At 38.2% G+C, this 27,150-nt stretch overlaps 2 protein-coding genes across 4 annotated transcripts in view; one reads left to right on the plus strand and one right to left on the minus strand.

Annotated features, from left to right (window-relative positions):
• Positions 1-465: 465 nt before the first annotated feature.
• LOC125228716 (beta-1,4-mannosyltransferase egh) lies at positions 466-26,415 on the minus strand. Of its 3 annotated transcripts, XM_048133377.1 has the most exons (5): positions 26,332-26,415; positions 25,343-26,147; positions 24,670-24,761; positions 5,067-5,129; positions 547-602 (listed from the first exon to the last, which is right to left on the minus strand). In XM_048133377.1, the coding sequence occupies exons 1-5, from the start codon at positions 26,349-26,351 to the stop codon at positions 599-601; spliced, it is 984 nt and encodes a 327-aa protein (XP_047989334.1). In that variant the 5' UTR covers positions 26,352-26,415; the 3' UTR covers positions 547-598. The 3 variants fall into 3 exon arrangements, with proteins under 3 accessions (XP_047989333.1, XP_047989334.1, XP_047989332.1); XM_048133376.1 differs by lacking the exon at positions 5,067-5,129 and having other exon boundaries at positions 466-602; positions 24,578-24,761; XM_048133375.1 differs by lacking the exons at positions 547-602; positions 5,067-5,129 and having other exon boundaries at positions 24,071-24,761.
• A 356-nt stretch (positions 26,416-26,771) lies between these two features.
• LOC125228597 (DENN domain-containing protein 5B) overlaps positions 26,772-27,150 on the plus strand; it is a 60,366-nt gene continuing 59,987 nt past the window's right edge. Inside the window, exon 1 of the mRNA XM_048133229.1 lies at positions 26,772-27,123. Within this exon, the coding sequence (XP_047989186.1) occupies positions 27,018-27,123 (106 nt within the window). The 5' untranslated portion in view covers positions 26,772-27,017. The remainder of the gene's footprint in view (positions 27,124-27,150) is intronic.

A 27,150-nucleotide genomic window follows, 5' to 3' on the forward strand; every position in this document is an offset into this window, starting at 1 on the left:
TGCAGTACCATTCTCTAAGAACAAATTAAATTATTTTCATAGAAAATATTTTAACTTGTATTTTAACTTGTAGTGTTACTACTTAAAAATACAAGTTAAAATATTTTCTATGAAAATAATGAACGAATGGTACTGCAAACATTAAATACTCTAAGAACAAATTAAATTATTTTCATAGAAAATATTTTAACTTGTATTTTAACTTGTAGTGTTACTACTTAAAAATACAAGTTAAAATATTTTCTATGAAAATAATTTAATTTGTTCTTAGAGTATTTAATGTTTGCAGTACCATTCGTTCGTTATATTAATAATAACCTGAAAATTACGGTTATTGAAATACCGTAGCTATTATTTTCATTGATAAATGCAATCTCTGCAGATTATTCGCTCTTACAAATTTCTAGCGTTCTCTTTTTCATACTAATCCCTTGATAAATTTTTCACATGCCATGTCACACATTTCTTAAATTACAAAATAATCCCCATTAACATACGTGTGAACAGTAAACTTAATATTTAACATTAGTAATTCACTCACCACATTACGGGAACGTATGCCATCAGGAACACGTATCCAGGGCAGAGTAGCACGTACTTACCTGCGAACCAACGAAATATTTTATTTTACTCGGGGTGGGGGCTAATTTTAGGGATGTATGAGCATTCGCAACAAGTGTTTTTCTTGCCCCATCTAACCTTATTTACTTTTCTACAAAAGAGGTGTCTTGACCTTCAAATTCTAGAAATAATTTAGCAAAGTAACTTAAAATTTTGACTTATCATAGATTTCTGGATAGTATGTGCGTTTTCACATTATCCGATCCGATGTCGGATGTAGGACCGATCCATACTAATATTATAAATGGGAAAGTGTGTGTGTCTGTTTGTTTGTCCGTCCTTCACGGCAAAACGGAGGAACGGATTGTCGTGATGTTTTTAATGGAGATAGTTGAAGAGAAGGGGAGTGACAGTCTAGGCGCCATTTTGGATTTTTTCCATTAAAATCAGATAATGTGAAAACTGACTAGTGGATCGGATAAGTTCACGAAATATTGACGTGTGTGAGGAAACAATGGAAGCTCAAACAAGTATCCTGCATTCGAACGCTCCGCTCCCAGCGTCCACTCAGGCTACGTTCACACGGCGACTATTCGATTCGATATTTTCTCGTAACCGGTTTTACCGTATAACTACGAGACAGCCGTTCACACGGTGCTAGGTCCATTCGGATTTTTCCCGTATGCAATCGGCAATTCATCTTCCATCATGACCTTCGCCAATGACGTCACAAACACAACTGCCGGTGACGTATACGAGATAAGAAACCACTAACCAGTGTGCCCGTGTGAACGAATCAACGTAAGGCACTGGTCTCACCGCGAGCTAGTAAGCTATCGGCTATAAAAACGAACAAAATAATCACACACATCACAAGCTCACCGCTGGGCGAGTAACTATAGGCATCGCCGTGTCTCTTTTATTTACACGGGAGTGATTATCTTTTGTTCGTTTTTATAGCCGATAGGTCATAGTTTACTAGCTCGCGGTGGGACCAGTGCCTAAACATAAGCGCCACTGAGCTTCGCATTCGATAAAGTCGTTGCGAGAATCTCGCACCCGCGGTGGCAAGATCCTACGGTATAAGGTAAACAATATGTCTCTCTCTCTCTATTTTCTCGCGTGGACGTCGTGTGATCGATTCGTGTGACAGAGTTGGTATACAAATTTTACTGTCACTACGATATTCGATAAAATCTCGTTCACGGTATACGGGAATAATTGTTCCATGAGAACGTGGCGTCAGGCCACACCTCGGACACTGGCGACCAAATATATGAAAGAGGCGCGTTCCTAGCTCACATTCTAAGCTCGTGTAGGTGAACGCGTACTATGCTTGTATGAGTGAAATGTGACAGGCCGACTGTTCGCGTTATTGACAGGCGGTAACTGTGAGGTAACCGAGAGGGGATGGGCGGCATTTTCAGCGGGGAGCGGGAGTGGCCGTACTGTAGGATAGTACTCTTTATTATACTATGCTCAGGCCTTACACTTATTCCATCGCTATCTTGACTATTAAAGTAAGAGATATCGTCTCCTCCACAGTGCAATGACGTCAACAAACTGTGACGTCTCAAAGGCTATTTTCATTTTCAGTTGTGACTCGTGCATAGAAAGAACAGCCTCTACCGTGAAATTTTGTCTTTGAATACGTCACTCATTAGCGCTAACATCACATTGAGAAAGTGATCACTAATGAACAGGGTATATACCAGAGATGGGCCGAATATCCGGTATTCGGCATATTCGGCAAGTTTTTCAATGTTCGTATTTGGCCGAATAGTTCGGTTTCATTTCCGAACAATTACCGAATAAACAAATAAACAAATAGCGTAAGTTATTTCGTAATTCATCGGATAATGGCATCCTATGTCAGCATTGTAAGGAACTACCAAAGGGAGTTAAAAATATAAATACAATAATTTTGTAAAAAAGTAAAATAACGTAGCATAAGAAACAAAATCCAAAATTTTCTTAAGCACTAAATTATAGGAACATTAAGAGCCTTAGTAAGATAAATATACCCATTACCAATCATTCAAAAGTTTCTAAGCCAGGATTTAAAATTCTGCCGAATGTTCGGTTCGGTAACAGCTTAACGAATGTTCGGCCAAATATTCGTATTCGTCAAAGTCCGTATTCGGCCCATCTCTAAATAGTAGATACGTAGCTTAATGCACAAACGCTTTCGATAATATCGTTACCTATCCGATTTTATTTGACGACCGGTCTGGCTCAGTCTGTTAGTGACCCTGCCTGCTGAGCCGCGTTCTTGGAAAGTTCGAATCCTGAGGTAAGGGTATTTATTTGTGCAATGAGCACAGATATTTGTTCCTGAGTCATGGACGTGTTAGTACTATAAGTTGTTTATTTTTGTTTAAGTAATTGTTTAATTTTGTCGTATTGTAGCAAACAAATAAATGATTATCTTTATCTTTGATCCGTATCCCCAAAATTATATATATACATATAGCTAGCTATCTTCACCGCTCTTCCGTATTGGTGCGTCAGAGCCAGACTGCGTTTCGAGCGGCGTTTAGCGTCAACGATTGTCATTTCGTGCCCCCAAACGGTTAGGTAATACTTACCAAGAAACCAAAGAACCAAAGTTTAGAACCAACAAGTATAAAGTTGAGGTACGTTATCGAGTGACGTATTCTAAAACGTAGTCTAAGTCTCAAGGTAGATCAAAATAATTTGATGTAAATTTAGAAAATAGAAGCTAAACTGTTTATGCAATAAGATTTGAAAGACGAAGACGAACTAAAGACCGGAGTGGCGATAGACACCCTAGAGCCTACCGCGAACACCTTTCGCAAATCACGGGCGTCTTTTGTGTCACTTTAAGGCACGCCACAAACAGTCTTAAAAATTCATAATCTTAAAAAAGATTTGTATGCAAGTATGCAACCTGTGAGTTCAAACTGGCAGAATTTTCAGATTGAATTGACAGATTGCATACAAGTCTTTTTTTAAGATTATGAATTTTCAATACTGTCTGTGGCGTGCCTAAAACTACACGTATGTACGTGCGACAGGGGAGCAATACATCAAACAGGTAAACAACTGCATTAATGCCATAGAGAAAACATTTCAAAAAACTTTTAGGCCCACTTGCACCAACCTCTTAAAAAAATATTTTTATTGCCATAACCACCAACACATGAGAAAAAATTACAAACAAAAAAAAAGTTAACTCAGGGTTAGTGGGCTGTCATCTATCAAATTCCATATAAAATATTGGGTTAATCCTCGGGATAACCCTCCATTTTCGTTGGTGCATGTGGCCTTACGGCTCAGCCACGACATTGGTCTAAGCGCGACAGCGGTGAGCGGGGGCCAAATATTAGCGAGACACAACGATGGGACTTCATTCGCGCGTATGGCTGCCGCTCACCGCTGTCGCGCTAAGACTAATGTCGTGGCTGGACCGTTAAAGGCATAGTGCAAGGCCTGAGTGGACACTTGAACTGGAGCGTTCAGCGGGGTCGGCGAGCGTTACCCTATGCAGCGTCGAATCAGGACCCTGTATGATCTTCAGTTGTTTGATATTCACGCCGTACATCCGCCCGGCTGCGCGTGAGCGGCAGTCATACGTGCGAATGAAAAGTCCCAACGCTGTGTCTCGCTCCAAGGTATGGCCGCCGCTCACCGCTGTCGCGCTTAACCCAATGTCGTGTCTGAGCCGTTAGGCCGGCAACAGAGTCCACAAACAGTCTTAAAATTCATGCTCTGAAAAATCATAATGCTCGAAGTTCAATACAATTTTGCAACTATCCACACACACGATTATTATGAATTATGAGATTGATCTGACAGATTCTATACAAATCTTCTTTTTCAGATTATGAATTTTAAGACTGTCTTTTGCCGGCCTTACACATAGAACGTATAAGTTACTCTATGTTTTATTAGAAAGAAAGAAAGAAAGAAAGAAAGAAGAAATTTATTCAAAAAACGCTTAAATTTAGGAATTACATAGACTAACCTGTGTGGTGACGGGTTAAGAATTTCACCACCCCCTTTCTTCCCGTGGGTGTCGTAGAAGGCGACTATGGGATATGGGTTAAATTGTGGCGTAGGCACTGGCAACCTGTCACTGCAATGTCACAGTTTCGTTTTCTTTCAACCCCTTATTTGCAAGAGTGGCACTGAAGCTTTAGTAGTTTCATGTGTTCTGCCTACCCCTTTATGGGATACAGGCGTGATTGTATATGTATGTATGTACATAGACTAATTTATTGTTAAGCGTCACTGAAAGGGTCTCCACTCAGCTTAATGTTAAGATACCACTTAAGGCCGTTTTCACATTATCCGATCCGATATCGGATGTCGGAAGGATTTTAATAGAAAAAATCCAAGATGGCGACCGTAATGTATGGGATATCGGTCCGACATCCGATATCGGATCGGATAATGTGAAAACGCACTAAGGATTATATTCAATGCCGTATTCCCAAGACTTCGGGTTTCGTGGTAGGCCCTTGGGTGCAAGCGGGACTCACGTTTCTCGTATGACGTCACTCGGGAATCGTACACGGCAGCCCAGTTTGGGGTCAATGGCCAATCTACAAATAGAAAATTCCGATTCAAATTCGTTATCGCACGTTACTGTGCTAAAAATGAAACGTTCAATTGCCAATAGTGTTTGTACATGACCTACATGAATGTTTGTTTCGATAAATATCAATTTCTGTGGTTAGGTATATTGATGGGGCAAATACTCCTAGTCCAATTCGAACTTCAAATAATTAGCTCTAGATAGGATAAGTATATCCTCAAACGTCTACTTATTCATACAAAAAAAATAATGTCGCATTGGTCTATTAATGTGTTAATGTTAAGTCATCAGAAGAGGTGCTTCTTGAAAGTTATACCATAAATCGTCTGCAATAGACGTTAAGGCCAACGATGATCGTATCTAGAGCTAATTTTTGAGTCGGTCAATATGAATAAGGTTAATACCGTTCCCAAGGATAACAGCTTAAAAAAGGAAAATTATCTAACCCATATACACCGTGTTTTTATTGAATTCCGTTAACTTCGGCATATAGTAAACTAGCTTTTGCCCGCGGCTTCGCTCGCGTTAGAAAGAGACAAAAAGTAGCCTATGTCACTCTCCATCCTTCAACTATCCCGACTTAAAAAATCACGACAATTCGTCGCTCCGTTTTGCCGTGAAGGACGGACAAACAAACAGACACACACACTTTTCCATTTATAATATTAGTATGGATAGGAAACAGAATAGCATAGTTATTTTTTTTTAATTCGTAACTTTTTCTGAAAAATACTATACCTACACCTGCGATAGATGTTACATCAATTGCTGTTAAGAAACGGGCTCTGTGTGTTCGATATGCGATTGACATGGCATGTTTTGATACTTGCTTAGTGTGAGTTAATTGTAAGGGTCCCCACAGACGGGAGACGAAACTGTTTTGTCTCCGTCGCTCGGTCTATGGGCTAGTATGAAGGTGCGCACACGAGGCGACGCAACTTTTCATACAAATACGAAAGTCGCCGAGCAACTGTTGCCTCCGTGTGCGCGGGGCCTAAAGCCCGTTTCTCAACACCAAATGAAGTTAATATCTATGGCCTGAGTATAGTTTTTTTTTTTTTTTTTTACAAATTTAAGAAAACTAACTATATTGGACCTAACTATATGGCATATATATATGCCAAAGTTAACGGAATTAAATATACGGTGTAGAGTATAATAATGGGCCTAATTTTCAATATCTCTACAGGGAATGCGTGAACATGGTTTTGATTTTGACTCAATAAAGTTTTGATTCTCTTAACTTTGTGATGTTTGAAAGACGGGCTCGAGTCTAGTAGAGAGTTCAAAGAAACGTGTGCCCTTGGCACTCTTAATATAATAAGTACACGGTGGAATAAAAAGGACCGTTCAAATTTTGCATACCTAGTGACTTTTGAGGGCATAATGAACTAGATTTACTATGGAACTAATGCTGAGAACGCAAAGAAAAAGGCTGTTTCATACATGCGCGGATCCAGGGGGGGGGGGGGTCATGGGGGTCATGACCCCCCCCCTGGAGCCTAGGTTGGCCATACAAATTCTGGGGCCTGGGCCTTTACCACGTGACCCCCCCCTCGAGGCAAACGAGCAGACAGGTCGCCTGGGCACGAAGCTGGATCCGCGCTTGGTTTCATACATTTCGACTGTCATGATACAGCTCATCTCTATGGAACAACCAATTTCTTTTGACCTCAAAAGTCACTATGCAAAATTTTTTTTATGGAATAGGAGGTAAACGAACAGACAGGTCGCCTGATAGTAAGCGATCACTGCCGCCCATGGACACCCGAAACACCAGAAATGTTGGAGGTGCGCTGCCGGCCTTTAAGGTGGGTGTACGCTCTTTTCTATTCACGAACGGTCCTTTTTATTTCACCCTGTATAATATGGCTAACTACACCAAAACATACTTTCACTTAAAACCACTGAACTAATCTTATTCTTAGAGAAAATACGCGCGGTAGTACTAAGGAGAGCCAAGAGAAACAACTACTTAATCTTGCAGCAAATAATCACCTAAACTAAGGTCAAGACTCACGATAGAACCTTCTTAGCTGTATGTTTTTTTATGATATACGAAGCAAAAAAAGAATCGTCCATGAGTACGATATACATAAGCAATTAAGCGACATCAGGCGGGAAAACAAGGATGGATTAAATTTAATTTAACAGGGATTAGTTGTCCCAGCGGACCCCAGGCTCCCATGAGCCGTGGCAAATACCAGGATAACGCAAGGAGGAGTAGGGAAAACAAGGTCGCATGATAAAGCGTATCACGTCAGGCCGTCCCTTTTCACACTATTTGTAAGTACGATAAGGGAATAAAGGTAGTGTTTAGGTTTCACACTAGTGTGCTACGCCTTCAGGGGCCACAGGAGGAGTGAGCCACCTTTGCCGACCTTGGAGAACCCTAAATACCTAGGTATGTTTAGCAGACTACCGATGTTTATAGTTTTTTTTTTTTTTTTTTCAAAATTCCCACTCACCCTTCGTCCTTTTCCTCGACGTCCCCATTTTCCTCCGCGTCTCCATTGCAAGCATCCACCACCACATCGGGAACTTCACTCATTTTCCACCACGCGACACAGACCGGACGAACGGATGCCGTGGACTGGTATACCCTTGGTAAAAGATTACTTCACTTCACATAGTATTATTAAATTAAGCGAAGTTAAGGGGTAAGGGGACCGTCGGTTTGATATACAAACTTAGTTCCCATTTTCCTTTATAAGTATTTATTTATTTTATTTTTTGCAAAAAGGATATGTTAGATGAACTTTTTTGCTAAAAATAGATAACGTGCAAGTCAATCAGTGCTAACCTGTTATAATTACTTTTTTTTTGCGAGTCAAGCGCGCATAGCTTCAGTTGTATCTACCATGGAACTACAAATTCCGTATCTTGGATGCCCATCACCGACACAAACACCAGGGAGGAGGAAATTATAATTCGCATCCAGAGTGCGCTGCGGTGCAGTGCAGCCCTCCATAAAGTGTTGGTGTCGAAGAAATACTAAGCTGAGAATATATAACACCGTAATTCGACCAATCTAATGTATGGCTGTGAGGCCTGGACACTAACACAAAAAGAGGAAAGTCGGCTCCTTAAAAGGAAGATATACCGCGCAAGAGAGATGACGGCACTAAGGAGGAATACCTAGAGGAGTTGGTGGGCAAGCGAACATCATCGGCGTAACCAAATCCCACAGACTTCGCTGGTTCGGCCACCTTCAGAATGGGAGAGGATCGGGCTGCCAAGAGGGCGTCTGGGAAGACCAACTGGTGCAGACAGCGTGATGGCGGATCTGTGTCATACAAGCCGATGATGGGCAGGAAGCTGCTCGATAAGTGGCGTGCCTCGTTTTGGAGGCCAAGATCCTCTTTGATCACAGTGCCATACTAGTTAGTTAGTTAGTTAATTAAAAAAAATACGCAAGTAATTATAATATAACTTAGCGATTGACTTGCACGTTATCTATTCGCGGATTAGCAAAGGAAAGTTCTAGTTTACGATTAACATGGATTTCCGCAAAGTAACGCCTGATTCCATCGATTAAAAGGATATGTAGATAAATATTTTAAATATAGCTTAGGTATACCAGTACCAGGGTACGCAGCCGAAAGGCACAAACGCTCACGAAACGAAACGCTCGTAGATATCTATCTCTATCGCTCTTAATATTGTACAACTACCTTTCACGGCGTTTCGTTTTCGTTTCACGTCGTAGAAATGCAATTCGGCTATGGGGCCAGTGCTCGACAGTGTCCCAGTAGATACTACCGACTGCGCCAATATTAGATGATAAAAGACCGAGATCCGTAGCAGACTGATTTATTTCAAAATGTACAACTACCGACATATTTATGAGTTTACCCTAAGTAACAGCCACTTTTAATGCTAAGTCATTGTCAATAAATGTCACAGGTGCGGAACTGGTCAAGCAGGTCTCTCCAGTCCGATCTATTTGTGGCATTCCTTCTCCAACTTTTCACTCCTATGGTCCTGATGTCCACCATCTGAGCTTGGGCTTGCCTCTACCTCTGCGATAATATAGCTTTTCCGATTTGGCGCGACAGAGCCTGCAAACTGCGTTTCGATCGGCGCGGCTTCCAGCGCCAACGATTGTCGAGGCCGGCATCGGTAGTGTTATATATATTTTTTTAATTTATTCAACAAATGAGTACATTCTATTAATACACATTTATTTATTTAAACTTTATTGCACAAAAGAACAACTTAATGTACAGAAAGCGAACTTAGTGCCATGAGGCATTCTCTACCAGTCAACCTTTGGGCAAAGCAGAGAATATTGTAGGCGGATTTATGTTTATCGCCAAACTGTATTGCAGTTTGTTGGCGAGATAGCGCTCATTTTTAACTTTTACGTATACATATTTGTTAGGCACTTAATACTTACGTAATCCTTACACAAAATATGGATATTTATTCAAAAGACCTCGGTACATGATTAGATTAGATTAGATATATTTATTTCACAACATGATTACAGTACAAATTACATTTATGTCAATTTATAAGAATCTATATTGTGATCGTCAAAAAAGTCAAAAAGTCATGTAAAACTAACTTAAAAATACTAATTAATATAATACTACTTAATTAACTTAAAACTATTTACATGCAATGCGCAAGCTTATGTTATTATTATTACATGCTAATGCTTCCTGGACTACTATATTACACTTATACTTTAGGTAAATAAATATCTTAGGGCAAATTCTCCAATAGCGTTTTTTTAAACTTTTCACTGAAAAATATGTAATAGGGTGTAGCCCTAACTTTACTTACGCCGACTAGGTTGTACATTCAGACTGTCAGTTCCGAAATACACACGGTTGAGCTAACTCGGTGTTTCATTACTGCTCCTAGAAATACCTAAAGAAGAAATGAAATGAAATGAAATGAAATGAAATGAAATGAAATAAAATAAAATGAAATGAAATGAAATGAAATGAAATGAAATGAAATGAAATGAAATGAAACAAATTGAATGAAATGAAATCATTTCATTTCATTTCATTCATTTCATTCCTAAAGAAGCTGGCTACTATCTCCGGGCTACATACACAATAGGTAGGAGAGGAAAACGAGGTCCAACTTTGTATAAAAACCCAGTTTCACTGCGGTCGTCCCCTTCCCTCTTACCTTACAGACAACATGGAACATAAGCATGCGCCGATACCAAACGGGTCACGAACGCACCATTATGGCTTCGCCTAATCCCCTTAAAGAGTATCGCCAATCGCGAATACGAGCTTTTCATTCGTATTGACGTGGCAGTAGAGGCTAGGTTTGAGAGATAGCGCGACTGCTCGAATGACACGGTGTACGAACAACTAGGATTGTCATGCCATACTTATTATAACTTATAAAATGTAAGTACTCATTTATGATTTTTTCCCCTCACTAGCTCGGAAACACGTGTTTTGTCCTTTAATACCAGTGAGTAAAAACGCATTTTATCCACTAGTGAGTAAAGTAATTTGACCTTGAATAAAGTCAAATTAACTACTTTAAAATTGATAAAAGTAGTTGAATCTAGTAATAAAGATGATTTACCACCTGTGAAACTACTGGAAGCAGTGATAAACGCAGTTTTTGCGTTGTAGTTTCCTCGCTATAGAGAGGGGAAAAGTTTTGTGTTACACTCGGGTGCAAATGTATTTTACTTCTCGTGTGTTAAAATACAACTTTGCCCCCTTGTATAACAAATAACTATTTTACAACTAATTCAAAATCCTTGCCAACGAATCTTCGCCCAACTCTATTACCAGTATTAACCCCGTAAGCGTTAGGCCTAATAAGTTAATAAGTTTACTGGTCCCCGGGAGACGGTGGCCAAATAAAATAAGCTATTCCATCAATCTGATCGCACCGGGGAGGCAATACCCTTTAATAGATTACCTTCCATATTAAAATGGATGCACTTACTTGATTGTTTACAAGTTACTAGCCTTGCTAGGTTAGATGAGCTAGATATTTATAAACCTGTAGTAGGCAAGGATGATTTATATAGGATTTACAATCTTCATACTAAGAATAGTAAGAATCGTACCTCATTTTTTTAGCGCCACCTATTAAATACTATCATAACTACACTGATGATGCCTACAATTTTTTTTTCAATGTGTATTGACGTGATATCATGATATTAAATTAAAGAAGTATGTCATTTGTTCTTATAAAAAATAAAAACGCAATATTATTCGACAATAATATGATTTTGGCCACTTGCAGGCTGCGAAACAGCGCCATCTAGTTTTAAGCCTGAAAGGCCCATACATTTCAGGGGTACGCTTTTTTGTATAGGCTGTTGTCAGTCCCGTATTACCTATATCGTCGTTGCCTGTAGGTAATAAAAATATATAGGTACACTAAAGTAGGTATTTATAGTTTATTTACATACATACATACAATCACGCCTGTCTCCCAGAGGGGTAGGCAGAGATCACGGATTTCCATTTACTACGATCCTGACAAATCACTTTCGCTTCACACACTTTCAAAACGTTTCTCATACACGCTCGTCGGTTTCGAGTACTGACCTGGCCCCTAAACTAATAGTTAAAATGCTTAACTAAACTAAAAATATTTGAATTTGGAATTCGGTGTACCTAAATACGAAGGTAACTCGTTCATTTAAAAACGCTCAAATCAATTTGAGGGTATTTGTATAAAATCTTATACTATTAAACGAGCAATTCTTGTATATTTATTTATTTATTTATTTATTTATTTATTTATTTATTTATATATACCGACGATCTCGGAAACCGCTCTAACGATTTCGCTGAAATTTGTTTTGTGGGGGTTTTCGGGGTGAAAAATCGATCTAGCGTAGCCTTAGATCCCGGAAAACGCGAATTTTCGAGTTTTCTTGAGTTTTTCTTTCGCATTTGTAAACGTAAAATATGGTCCTTAATTTCGCCGCGCGCGCATCGATTCCGCGTAGCTCAGTCGCACGAGGTCGGTCTAATGTACGCAGATAGATCGTAGGTGTCAGGGTTTCGAATCCCGGCCAGAAATTAAGTTTTTGTTTTTTGTCTTTTTTTTTGTTTTTGTATTTATAAGAGTTTTTTTTTATCTAAAGACGTGATATATTAAAATAGAACCGAGCGAAGCTCGGTCGCCCAGATATTAATATTAATGATAGCTATTTAGGTACATAGGTATGTAGTATTTTTTATGATACATAAGTTTAAAAACACAATTTAGTATAATAATATGTATTAACGTGGAGAAATCTCAAAAATATACCTAAGTACTAATAATGTTACGAAGGGGCCAATAGCGTTTACTAACAGCAACACTCTTAACTAATCATCGGTAGGCTTTATGCCCTTGTAATAAGGTACTAACATTGCTGCCGATGGTACAATGATAAAAATTAATTGAGATATCCGTAGTTTGCTACAAATTTAATTTCATATTTACGTAGCATTATTGAAACTTATATCGACGGCGAAGTAACAGGAACTCCTAACTAAGTACGAAAACATAAGTATATAGGTAGGAATTACTGTCACTATCACTAATAGTGTCACTATACCACTCCATTTTGAACAACGCGTATGTCAACCACAAATTACTACAATTGTCACACAATTCGACACATCTTAATCCTCCTGTCGAGATTCACCGACAATTCTACAAATATGTCGCCTAGAAATAATAATTATTGTTTCACAACATAATTGTAATACACACAATTGTAGCAAAATGCCTGTCATGTTTGTAAGCAATTCTATAGAAAATATTTTATAAAATTGTAATTTGTCACCTGTCATCGACAATTGTCGCTCGACATATGTCACTGACAATTGTAGCCTTTTTGAAATAGGGGCCTGGCCCCGTAGCCGAATGGCATTTCTCCGACGCCAAACGAAAACGAAACGTAGTCCGGCTCTGTCGCGCCAATACGCAAGAGCGATAGGGATAGATATCTACTAGCGTTTCGTTTCGTGAGCGTTTGTGCCATTCGGCTACGCACCCTGGCCTTTTTGCAATAATAATAGTTTATTTACATCATACAATATTATCTACGAAACGATATGTAGGTACCCACTTTTTCACCTTAGGTACTGCGTGGCGCACACGTGGATACATGGGTATCTTTGTATTCGACTGGACATCTAAATCAAACAATCTTGTTAAAAAGAGGAACTGGTTTATTGAGCTTTTCCAGACTGAAGTAGATAAGTAGTACTTGGTAGTACTTACAAACAAATGATTTACCAAATACCTACGCGGCAGTCGGATTTCAACTTAGGCAATCAGGGTGCGTAGCCTAATGGCACAAATGCTCACGAAACGAAACGCTCGTAGATATCTATCTCTGTCGCTCGTGCGTATTGGCGCGACAGAGCCAGACTACCTTTCGCGGCGTTTCGTTTTCGTTTCGCGTCGGAGAAATGCCATTCGGCTACGGCACCTGATCACTTGTGCCTTTCCACATCCTTATTCTTTGCTTTCCACCAAAGATGTGCTTAACTTGCCTACGTACATCAGTGGATGTGTTTGATATCCACCAATTGGCTTAGTTTTACCATTGCTATGTGGACCAATAAACATGTCAAATATTTAACTCAGATAGCACTTGCGGAAGTTGTGACTTGTCTTCAAATGAATCACCAAAGCAATGAAGGTTGAAGATTAGTGCGTCCTAAGAAAGAGTAAAGTTTTCCCGGAAATGTGTAAACTTACCGATATCAAAACTTGTTCGCCCAGCTGTTACCCTACCGTCCCCATTCATCGTGTCATTGACGATGACGCGTGCCATATCTTAATGTCAAAATACTTAAGGTTAGATTTGACAAATTTGCCCGACTTCGTGAATGAATCTCCCGTATTTCGGTATTTTCTCATGGAATAAAGCTATGGAATCAGATTAAAATGACGGATGACGAACGGATGGGCGTTATAGGGTTCAAAATATCGGGTACAGTGAGCTGTCAAAATTGCATGGAGAAATTAGTAATGAATTACCTAATTCATAATCTCACCATGCACTTTTGCAGCTGACTGTACATTTATATAGGCGATTTAATTAGTTTTCATAGATTTTCTCATAGTCATTTCTTCTGTATCCATACTAATATTATAATTTAATGGGAAAGTGTGTGTCTGTTAGTTTTACCGTCTTTCACGGCAAAACGGAGCCACGTATTGACGTGATTTTTTAGTGGAGATAATTGAAGAGATGAAGGGATGGACATAGGGTACTTTTTGTCTCTTTCTAACGCGAGCGAAGCGTCGAGCAAAGGTAGACTGTACTAGACTGTATAATAGTTTGTATTTAATTTTTTTACGTGTTTTTATGAAGTACAAAATGACATGAAAAACACACACACACACACAAAGACTGCAGTGCCCCAGTGAGAAGGACTCCGTCTATTAAAAAAGCTAGATGTATACATATGTTTACAAACTTTTATTCAACTCGTCTTGTTAGTACATTACTTTGGGTCAAAACATAGAAGTTGCTGGAAATCATGGAGCTGATCTGATGATGGAGCAGAAAGGTGGTCATAGGAACTCTGTTATAAAACGTCGTATCCCCATGACCAGTAGATGACTGTTGAAAGAAAGGTATAGTCGGCGATAAAAGCTTGTGACAAAAATGTTTTTTTCCACACAAAAACACTTCCCATGCAAAAAACGGCGAGGAAATTAGTTAATTTCCTGAATTTTAATAATACGAAACTCACGAGAACTTTTAAAATATTCATAACAACGAATTTTAATAAAAACTTTATGCTGTCGTCTTTTTCTTTATTCTCCACGTGTTTCTGACATAATTTATTAAGAGCGATTACCGCGAGTTTTTGACGTTTTAGAATAGTTACCCAAAATGTGTCCCCTTACCTTGCTTATCAACAATTTATCAGTAAAAATTTACACGTATACCTACAGTTTAAAATTAAATATGATATTATTTGCACACAATAAAACCACAGTCTGTAATAATATTCAATGTATTATCTGAATTATGTAACTATTTCCTAATTAAGCGATTATCAAACACTTTATTAATTAGCGAACATACACGAGCACACGATTTACACATTTATACAGATTACACACAACTTCCTAACTGAATAAATATCAATAATTTAATCACTGCCATGTCTCCCTACAGGGGCTTCCTTCAACTATGTGTTAATTTGTATTTTAAGCGGGTTACTCACGTATTATTCGATATAACGCTCGACATGTTTCGATCCATTTTCGAGAATCTTTTTCAAAGAGTAGCGACCCGCCTTTACCCTTCGAAAATGAATGGACTTTAATACGTGAGTAACCCGCTTAAAATATGTTTAAATGTGTTTGGGTCTGACGGGAATTTTAAAATTAAAATTGTTAATTTAGACGGAAGGAGACGTTTCACATAAACGTAGCACTCAGTTGCCTCTCAGGATATTACATGTTTGAAAATACTTGATGCAAATGCTTGTATTTTAAATAGGTACCTACACCGGTACCTATTTACATAAAATACAAGTAACCTTAGTTACAGTTTTATTATTATAGAGTTAGAAGCATTTCGCTTTAAGTCTACAAAAAACATAAAATCGAAAAAAAAACAGGCGTAGGGGCGGGGCATATCTATAAAGTGGTTAATACATATCTACATTTATGCATCAAATTATAGAAAAATGTCGTCCATAATGACAATATTGTAAGGGAAAAGAGGTCTACGTTTATATATTTAGAGAATCAAGCTACCTTTTCCTCTTAAAGTTTTCTCCTAGAGTCGGACCACGCTTTCATGCTATGCCAAGTATAAGCTTATTCGTAAAGATGTGTGCATTTAGTGCCGAATATGTGCAAGGTTAGCGTGGTCACCGTCTACAATATGCATAAAGTCGCCGTCAACAGAATTTGCGAACAATGTAAACAAACCTTTTATTCAAAATGCCTTTAATTTCCATTTTTACTAATCAAATACTGGCTTAAAAATGTGTTACTTAGTCAATTCATATCACACCATGATCCTAGAACATTAAGACAATAAAAGAGTGTTGGAATATGGATATTTCAATCATTCAGTTTGTTTACATTGTTCGCAATTTCCATAGACGGCGACTTTATAATAGGTTACTAGAAGTACTAGCTACGTGCGAACAAAGAACCAAAACTATTAGATTTGCGCCATCAACTCTGGCCTACAGATGTAGTGCAAAATTTTCCTTCGTATTTTCACGAAAACTCACGAATGTGTCATGTTATTCAATCAGTCTCAGTATTAGCCCCCCAAACGTCTAGCGTCTCGCGAGAGTAGCGTCGGGCCAACTGTATGGCAAAGCCGGCGCATCTTTTTCTATACAGTTGGCCCGACGCTACGCTCGCGAGACGCTAGATTTAGGGGGGGGGGGGGGCTAAGAAATGCTTGTACCAACTAGCCTGACTCATTCGTGTGTATCTACTATATCTCTTGTACTATATCTATACGTCGTTATCCTCATGCATCAAATCGTCACTACTTAGAAAAAAACTCGTATCTCCCTGCATATAGGTAGTTACTGCGTATCAACTTTGAGCAGCACTGTGAGTGTGAGTAAATTGACGAAACAAGTTACAATACAGGAAAAAATATGTAAAATTGCATACTTATAGTATACATTGGGTAGACATATTCCAAAACATATTTTATACTTATATAACGTAACCCGACATTGCTACTTGAAGAGTCATATAAATAAAGTGACAATGGTTATTTTGTTTTACAGGATTCTAAAGTTGAACAGTCACCGGCAATAAATAAGTGATGATTTCGGTACCTTGTCGCTTTTAATCATTTGACAACTTTGTATGACAAGTCATTTGAAACAAGATGTTAATGTGACTAACAGAAATCATCACTTATTTATGCCGGTGACTGATGAACTACGTGGTTCAAAAAGTGAAGCCTTCCACGGAAAAATCTTACAATTTCGGGAGTGTTTCGACTACAAAGCAGTATTTTATGACATTGACTTTCCATCGGAATACATTCATAAAAAAATATCAAAACATTTGTGACCGAAAACTATATAAATAAAATAAAAACAACTCTAAAACTAATACCAACTTATCTATATCTATACAATATTGATGTTCAAGTTTTCGTTTAAGGACAACACGGGCAAATCTGGACTGGGGGCAATTATAAATAATGCATTTTTTTCCATTATTACACTATGATTTTGAGTTCTACATGTATCCACTGAATACGCCTACCATATATAACCGGTGGACACTCTATTTAATAATGCAAACATTGTAAAACATGGAATAAATGGACCAGTTACATTTGCCCCCCAGTCGAGACTTGCCCCGCTGTACCTTACTCTGTAATGATTATTTCTTAGAAAAGATCATAAAAGGCCTAGTAAAAGTAATGCAAAATATTGTAGCAGATATGTACCACTGAAATAAAGCGCCAGACATTGTATAGAGGTTATTCCTACTTAGTCATCAGTGCGTCTAGGCCCACGCTAGTGTGATATAGCCTGTCACGTCGGTGTGTTCTTTTCGCACCTTCTGTAAATGCTAGACCCCCTATAATATTATTTCAGGTCTCTAAATAAACATCCTATATTCGTTAACTTGATTGTGCTAAGTTACTGGAGGCGCGTATTTTTTACATGTTCAAGATGGTCGATCTTGGCCTGGTTACCACCGCTATCTAAAATTCACAATAAATCTTACAATAAAGTTACAATTGGGGTGCGATGATTATATGTATTTATTCATTCTAAATTTTTCTGTGGCTGCCGTTCTTCTACCCACCAACGGATGGACAGCTGACATCCACGAGGATTCATTAGATACACATCGCTCTTATTAATCAGCTTACGAGACTTCGCCCGAGTATGCAGGTACCGGTAATATGGAAATCTGTTCCTACATTCCTGCTTGCGGTCTCTAATTGTACCTTACCATACTTCACAGGTATATCTTCACAGGTAGGTACATACTCGTATCTACCTACGTACATTATGACATTTTTCTTCCACGTTGAATATTAACAGTTTATTTAATTGACTTCAATACTGATAATATAATAAGTAATGAACAAAATGCATTTGATCAAGTTAGAACTTCGTTAAGACACTAATCCTAAGAAGTAAAGTTTAAATGACTAGTCTGGTGCGAACAGAAAAAAACTGAATACGCTCTTGGTATTAGTTCTTATATTAATTAAACGGTAATTTATAAAATATTGTATAACACTAGGTAAAGTATACTAAATAAGTAAACTTATTTATCCCTACATAAAGTAGGTAATCAATTTGGTAAAATTTTAAGTTTTTTGTAGGTAAAAATCAAATATCTACTCGATCGAATTTAGTGGCAGACATTATTGAGATTTCTACCTATAATTTTCTTATCAATATATTTACGAGATCATGTCATTTATTGCCAAAAATATGCCTAAACATAATATTTACATCAGACCAATTTTGCTATTACCTACTGAAATTTGAATTCCTAACCATTAAAGGTAGTGTCGTTTTGAAGCACATGGCGCGTTTTCTAATCTTTCAATCATTTCCGCAAAAAATAATGAAAACTGGATTTAATTACGATAGCTGTGCCACTTTACGTCTCAATTTACGAACATTTATGATCAAGTGACGATATATCTTCAAAAACACTTCGGTAAAATCTCTAACAATAATATGTTACAGATCTAGAGCGAAAAGATTTTCCTTCGTATTTATAATTTTTTTACGGAAACGTAAGAACGTATCATGCTATTTCAGTCAGTCTCAGTACAAGACGTACTGACACTGTCTGAACTAGCATGACAAATATATATACGTTTCCGGAAAAATACGAAGAACTTTTTCGGACTACATCAGTACTGTTTGACTTACAATAAGGACGAAATTTGCTTGTAACCTTATACAAGCTGTTAAATCGTCATTATGCATATAAGCGATAATGTAGTACCTTTTATTGAGAACGTCCATGTGTCGTTATATTAATAAGCCCTTCTCAATAAGTTTATCGGAGATATCAACACTCGTCTGTACCAGGAAAAGATTTGCCTATTTTAATGCGTACAATCAGGTAACAGTTATAATACCTATCGTCACATATCTAAGAACTGCGTTATCTACAACTGATTAGACCGAACATAACTGTACCTACGGTAGAAGCAAAGGCATTGGTCCCATCAAAAGCGAGAAAGCTATCGACGTCAGAAACGAACAAAAGAGTCGCTCCTGTAAATAGCTAGTCTTTGGCCCATCGGCGGAAAGTAGATTATATATAAGCATGCAAACATAAGTTCTTGTCGAGCAGCCATTTTTAACATATCCGAGTTATTTAAATATGGCGTTATGTGTGTCCTAGGTGGTATTTTGAAGCAATATCTAGCGCAAGCATTTTGTACTCTTTGAATGAGAAAGTCGCCAGTCTGTCGGTGTTTAACAGGTTGCACTTCGGGGAGTGTGCTCAAGAGCTACACGAGCTTATTCCACCGTCCCCATTCTACCATCGGACTCTTAGACGCACGGCCGGCACGGATATTCCGCGAATTCGCACGAAGCGCTTTGCTTCTTCTTTTCTTATGCGCACTGCCAAGAAGTGGAATTCCTAGCCGGCGGCTATATTTCCGAACTTATATAACCCGGCAACCTTCAAATCAAGAGTGAACAGGCATCTTCTGGGCGAGCTCACTCCATCGTAGGCCACGTCTTTGCCTTTGGCAAGTCTGTGGCCAAGAGTAAGCCCATTTATAATAAAAAGGAGACGCGATGATAGCGCCATCGAGCTATAGTTCGTCGCCGAGCGATGAACTATAAAATCGCTCGCTCTCTTTTATTCACACAGGAGCGACTACCTTATGTTTGTTTCTGTTGCCGATAACTCATCGCTCATCGCTAACTCGCGTTGGGTGGGACTAGTTCGTAAATATGTAGGTAACGTGACTATATTTGCCTTCAGTTAATATCCAACAAACAATGCACTTCGAATTCCAACATTTGTGGCTTGTCACTCATATTTGATGAAAGTTGGACTGTATAAATACAAATTAATTTAATTTATGATTAGTAAGATTATTATTGGTATTTTTAGTAAAATTTTAATGCGGTATGATTGATATTTTTAATATTTATTTTTTTAGATGTAGGTAAATATTTTATGCATGAATTGTCCATATTTATTAATGTGAAGTAGGCTAATTTTAAAACCCAATATTGTACACCCTAGCAGGGTAATCATGTACCTACCAGACCAAATGTAAGACCAAACTATACAAATGAACATGATTTACAATGGAATTAATGAATATGAATCTTTGAATGTGGTATTAATAATTTACTATTACACGTTTTAAAAATTCCGTAAAGCAAAATGTCCAGGATAGTGAATTTGTAATAGCCAACCCTTCGGTTCTCTCGTTATACATCCATACTAATATTATAAATGGGAAAGTGTGTGTGTCTGTTTGTCTGTCCGTCTTTCACGGCAAAACGGAACGACGAATTGACGTGATTTTTCAAGTGGAGATACTTGAAGGGACGGAGAGTGACATAGGCTATATTTTGTCCCTTTCTAACGCGAGCAAAGCCGCGGGAAAAAGCTAGTCGTGTATATAATTGAGTAATGTAATGGCGTCAGTTATAAAAACTGTCACGTACAAACGATTGTGCCGACATGGAAGGAAGGTCGAAGAGACTAATAAACAGTCATTGGTCAAACAAACATCTTTCACAAGGACACCATGCCTAAATAACACAGACACAATTAATTTATTAATAAATAGCTCATATTTTAGCCCTTACCAACCGAAGAAATCGAGATTTGCTAAATAAATTTTAATTTTAATGACATATGTTAAAATTTACAATTATATGTTAACCCGCTAACAACCTCACGATCGTATCAACTCGGGTTTAAGGGGTTATATCTGTTATTTTATACATTTTGTTTTTCTTCTGGCTGTTACCTTCCGTGAATTTCACTTGATGGTCTCATCGGAAGATCAGCGCTGGAAGGCCTGGAAGTGACCAGCAAGACGCTGACATAAGGTCATTTTGTTGTACTTATTTTTTTTTGTCTTTCTTATTATGTCCAAATCCAAATCCAATCATTTATTATGTGCAATATGTTTTGTCTATGTTCACGAATAAATATTTATTCTATTATACTCTATCTTTATAAAGAAGCGTACTGATTATCAGTTTGACGGACGAGATCAGGAGTCCTACAACGCGCCATGTACTGTCCAAGACATACTCTACCTACATTGCTTTTGCAATGCGATATATAAAAAATGAAATTTCATAAACTATGTGCTGTTTATTAGTCATGTGTAAAATATTTGAGGGACATGAGTTATAAAGTTACAAATACTTATGTAACACTACCACAAAGGTAACAATGATCAAATATAACTTTTACCAAACAAACTTATGGTTTAGAAAATAATCGGATTATTCTGAATTTAATAACCAAACCTCTGCCACCAATCACACTAACACTAATTAAAATTATTCGAAAATGTTTTAAATACCTATTAAGTACAGTGCGTAAGTTAAAAATAGGTAATAGTGAGAAATTCGGTCCGATACAAGAAATATGTACAGTCAGACAAAAAAGCGTAGTAAATAGTTTACCACTTTTCGTTTTCGACCTTGTGCTTAAAAATAGAGTCGAAAAGTGGTAAACCACTTTCTTGGCTGACCATACAAACCTACATTAATTAGTTATTTAATTGAATACATCCAAAGAAAGCTTATTTTATTCTTAATATAACTCAATAGGTTGCCAAATTAATAAATTAGTCCATTCCATGGATGTTTGTTAGTCCGGTTACCCGATGTCAATTTCAGAATCGATTAATAATAATTAATAATCTGTAATAGGCCACATTTGGCTTCTATCATTCCAATAACTATCAGGTCAATGTGAATATTATCATCATTTATTTCTTAACAGGTTATCACGAATCAATGACAGATGAAGGCTTATATTTCTTACATAATATATGTTACAAAATGTGTGGAAACTCAAGAGTACATTAATTATTGAGTGTTTTTATTAAACAACAAGAAAGTCTGCTAAAAACACTGAATTACATTTAATTTAAAACTGCTTGTATGCTAGGCCTATTTCATTAAAGAATACTTTCACTATTGATGCAATTAACCTAACCATAATTATAATTCACAGGTTTTATAATTACCTATGATACACTAGATAGACTGCCGCTATTTATTGACATTTACATCCACTACTAGGCACTGGTCCCACCAAAAGCGAGCAAGCGATGAGCTATCGGCGATAGAAATGAACAAAAGATAGTCACTCCCGTGTAAATAAAAGAGAGAGCGAGATCGCTCGGCGACAAACTATAACTTCTCGCACAGAATATATAATAGTACAAGTACAGAAGGCTCACTCCTTTGATGTTTACAAAATGCCGCTATTCTAAATTCTTACCTACATTAACAAACGGACCGCACGCGAGCAGCCACAGAACTTAATTTAGATAGAAGAAACAAATTCATATATTTGTATAGGGGCCGAGCGTGTCTAATTTTGTACTGAAGTTGATTCTTGCCTGTAATTTTAAATATGTCTCAGGCTCTTGATTGTTCATAATTTTTGTGTTGTTGCAATTGAATATCACGTAACGAGGCATTTTTTATGTTTTGGTTGACTTCAACTTACAAAAATTGACGCCCGAAAGCTGCAAGCTGCGAGTAAAGACGGACAACTCAGTGGATTTCACTGAGTTCATTTGACACGCTAAGTAGATACGTTTGCTTGATCTATGGTATATATGACATCTGTGCGAGCAGCCGACATTGAATTCTAATGCGCCGCGTGAAGGTCGTCACCACTGAATAGAACGCGAACTCGCGGCCGCCGGCATGTACTTATAGCGCGGCGATAGAATCGGGGAATGAGCCGCCCCTGCTGCTCGCGCTATCATCGCGTCCTCAGAGCATAAAATACTAATTCCTATATATAAGATCGCATCTCTTTTATTGACACGGGAGCGACTATCTTTTGTCCACGTCTATCGACCGTAGCTCATCGCTTACCTGCTTTCGGCGAGACCAGTATTATATGGTACAAATTCATCGCGAGATATTTTATGGTAGTGTTTTTTTGCGAGTATGCGCTCACTATTTTGTCTCTCACATCCAATCTATGGGCTAGTATGAAAGTGCACACACGTAGCGACGCGACGCAACTTTTCACACATTGGATTTGATAGGCATTAATAGCCATTTCTATTGTGTATCAAACTATCCAAACAAGATTTTACTGTAGTGAATTTTGTACGCATTTTGCTAAGCCATGACTTGTCCAGGCAAATTTTCTTAAAGTAAGTATGTAATATTAATCATATTTATCTCAATAATAAAGAAATATCAGTCACTTGCTTAATTTAGAAACAAACAATACTACATTTTCCGCACATTCAGATTCCCGACACATTCAGATTAGGAGGAGGTAGGGCATAGCGAATGATATTCCGCTTTGTGTGGTAGGGCACAGCACAGCGGATATCGTCTCGTTCGAATCTAGAGCAGAGCCCAACTGGGGTAGTACCTCCGCCTTACAGAAGACCGCAGCCAAATAGCACTAGACCCTACTCATAGTGTTGTGTTCCTGTCGGTGAGTAAGGTTGCCAGAGCTCAACGAGGGTGCGGTGTGCTGATGACGGGAGGACTTACGGAACTAACTTGTTCCGTTTATTGTCCTTTGAGTCGTCGGCAACCCGAACCCTCCTTGGAACTTGTACACTCCTTTTTGCTGTGTACTTAACGCAGCAAAAGGGAATGTACAAGTTTCTAATGGGGTGGCAACGCGCATGTGACACTGTTTGAGTTGCAGGCGTCCATAGGTTACGGTGACCGCTTTACATCAGGCGGGCCGTATACTTGTTTGCCACCGACGTAGTATTAAAAAAAAAAAAAATCCCATTTATCACACATTCTCAACACACTCGAGTTTAAGTGCAGAATGATTTCACTAAAGTATTTTGTGCACTTACCTTACCTCAGTAACAAAACCTAACAATACCAATAACTGGAGAATCACAAACCAAGAATCACACAGTCACCGGGACCTTAACTTCCTTGTTCACTATATAAAACTTATGCTTCTTCCCTAACACACCCCATATCACAGCAATATTCTCAATAATTATATTCAGAGGAATAGTCGCCAATGCACCCACCACAAACAGAATACATCTGATAGGACCATATCTATTTAAGGGGAAAGATTTGATGACCCCAAAAATGTACATGTAAATATTTACAGCCCCAATGAATCCACATATTACATCCAGAAACTGGGGGCCGTGGATCGGGCACAGAGCGGCCAGAAATACGTTACTAGTCGACAGGGGCAGTGTTACCCAAGAATAACATGATATGGCTAGGAATATCTTATTAAGTACCGGTATTTGCTTAGTATGAACTACTAAAAGAATACCTTGAATCCATCTTTTTCTCTGCTGCATAAAATCCCATAAGGTAAATGGGGATTTCTCCCACATTTCACCTTCTATAAAATTAAATGAGTACCCTTCCATGTACGCTTTCATGGCGAAGTAGCAGTCCTCAGCCACTGATCCGTCCAACCCGTTGTCGAATGACACTTTCTTCTCTGCTCCCATCTAGAAACATAGTAATGGCAATACATTATCAGGTCAACTTATGAGTTTCTTGCATGAGAAACACAAGTTACAGAGTTAAAATTTATATATCGTGTTATACATAGTATAGTCATGAACTGAATCATTAGTCATTTGAATGGAAGGGAATAACAAGAATTTTTGTCTTATCAAAGATTCAAGTTATCAAAGTAAGTAAGTAAACACTTTATTGTACAAGAAAATCCATACTAATATTATAAATGGGAAAGTGTGTGTGTCTGTTTGTTTGTCCGTCTTTCACGGCAGAACGGAGCGACGAATTGACGTGATTTTTTAAGTGGAGATAGTTGTAGGGATGGAGACTGGGAGAGTGACATAGGCTACTTTTTGTCTTTCTAACGCGAGCGAAGCCGCGCGCAAAAGCTAGTAATAACATAAAATAAGGTAAGAAGTTTCAGCACAAAGCTCAATAAAATTAAATTTGTTTTTGCAATCATGTTGGGTTTGTACAACTGACTAACAACTAAGGATAACAGCACAAAAACAAAGAACCAGAGTCAGTAGAACAAGAAAAACAGCACAAAAACAAAAGAGCTACATACCTGTGTAACTACATAAGAGCCTTTCCAGCTGAACAGAGGCTTGTGGAACCAATAAAACTGGAACCTGAGCTTGCCCATGTCATCCGCCACTCGGAAGCTATCTGCCAGGGTGGTCAGCCAGTTCACCACTTGCTCATTAGCATACGTAATCAGCCCTTGCCCAAATTGGTGCTGGCCATCTTGCACGAAATTTAAAATACCCCGAACAGAGTTTTCAGTCAACAGAGTCTCTTCATCTAAGTGCACAATCCAATCAGTCTCTGCCAATATATTGACATTATCTTCTAAACAATACTGAAGCGCCCTAGACTTGAACAGAGCCCCACTCTTTGTCTGGTATTCAGATGGCACCACCACTTCTCTTACTCTTCTGTGCTTTGGAAGATTCAAAGCTTTATCTGTGACCACTTCTATCATGAAGTTCTCCATGCCAACATCAATACAGGTGTTCATGTTTCTTGATACATTAGTCTTCACCAGCTTCGAAAAGTCACCGCGAGTCACGACTCTGACGCAGATGAAGGGCGCCAGTAATGGGGAACCTTTTAGTTTAACCTTTCCTGGAAAGGAGTTGAAAAATACTAATCCAGCAAAATTGCACAGGACCTGGGGTATTGTCAGCAAGGTACACAGCCTGAGCAGATAGAGGATGCTTGCTCCATAAAATCCGTAAGTCTCCCAGGGATCGGGAATCGCTTTTTCCTCTTCATTTAAATTAATTGCACCAGCAAATACGAGGAACAGAAATATGAAGGAGAAATAAAAAATACAGTGCAGTAAATGTTTCACACGTCCTCGTAACATTCTGAAACAAATATAAAATGTTCGATTATTTTATTATAATGGTAAATTACCGCAATTTGTGAACAAAACCGGGTTTGCTCAGATCATCATTCCGAAAAGGAAGTTGGTAGCGAATTTTTAACAGAGCATTATCCCTCAGTTTACGAAATACAAAGTGTATCCTCCGGTTTTTTTCGATAGCTTACCTAGGTCCGTTGGTTAGCATAACACAACCAACTCGTACGTAACCGCACCGAAACACACGCCCCTGCCCCTACACACAATCTGACAAGCAAAGCAAGCTGAGTGATCTGTCAATATTGACAATAGATATTACAGTGTTTCCAGTGAAAAATATAAGATAACCCTCTTAATGCCACTGAATCCACTGATGGACATCCAAGACATCCAAGATGGGACTGATGACATGCTTACAGCTAAAATCATTTCGCAAGTGCCTCTATCTCTTTTACTTAAAAAATTTTACTTGTAAAATTTCAATTTTTGGCTGTGTAGATCTTCGGACTTAGACCATTAGACTTAGACCGTATCATCGTACCATCCGTCTGTTATTACATTAATTTAATGGCGTTTCGATTTGGTTTAGTTCTATGTGCTGTCATCGATTCATTCACACGCTCTAGGGGCATCCCTAGTTCAAAATGACGTATTGACGTATAAAAAAATTTACGTTTCGAGATCGCGTAAATATATCTTAGTAGTAGAAATGTATTATGTTTTGTTGTGTTAATACTGTGTGGAATGAAGATGTGCAAACCCAGGAATAATAGTTTACACCCTTTACCAACCAAGCATTAATAAGATGCTGGGAAATATCATCTTATTAGTGACTAGAAGAGAAAGTGTCTCGTATAGTAAATAACGGGTCGATATGAATATGTCTGTCTCAGATTTATCTGTCGGATGTCGTTTTGCAGATTATTTTGCTATATGTGGGCTAGATTTTGATTCTGGCTTGGAGCCTGACAGACTTTGTGGTCAGTAATGAAACACCATATGTTTTG

The sequence above is a fragment of the Leguminivora glycinivorella genome, chromosome 8 (assembly GCF_023078275.1).
Source record: "Leguminivora glycinivorella isolate SPB_JAAS2020 chromosome 8, LegGlyc_1.1, whole genome shotgun sequence".
NCBI lineage: Eukaryota > Metazoa > Arthropoda > Insecta > Lepidoptera > Tortricidae > Leguminivora > Leguminivora glycinivorella.

Excerpts from the sequence above, each read along its gene's own strand:
- LOC125228716 (XM_048133375.1), bottom strand. The coding sequence starts at position 26,351 with ATGCTAACCAACGGACCTAG. Across the intron at positions 26,148-26,331 it reads ATGCTAACCAACGGACCTAG|AATGTTACGAGGACGTGTGA; the intron begins GTAAGCTATCGA and ends TATTTGTTTCAG. Across the intron at positions 24,762-25,342 it reads GCTCTTATGTAGTTACACAG|ATGGGAGCAGAGAAGAAAGT; the intron begins GTATGTAGCTCT and ends CTATGTTTCTAG.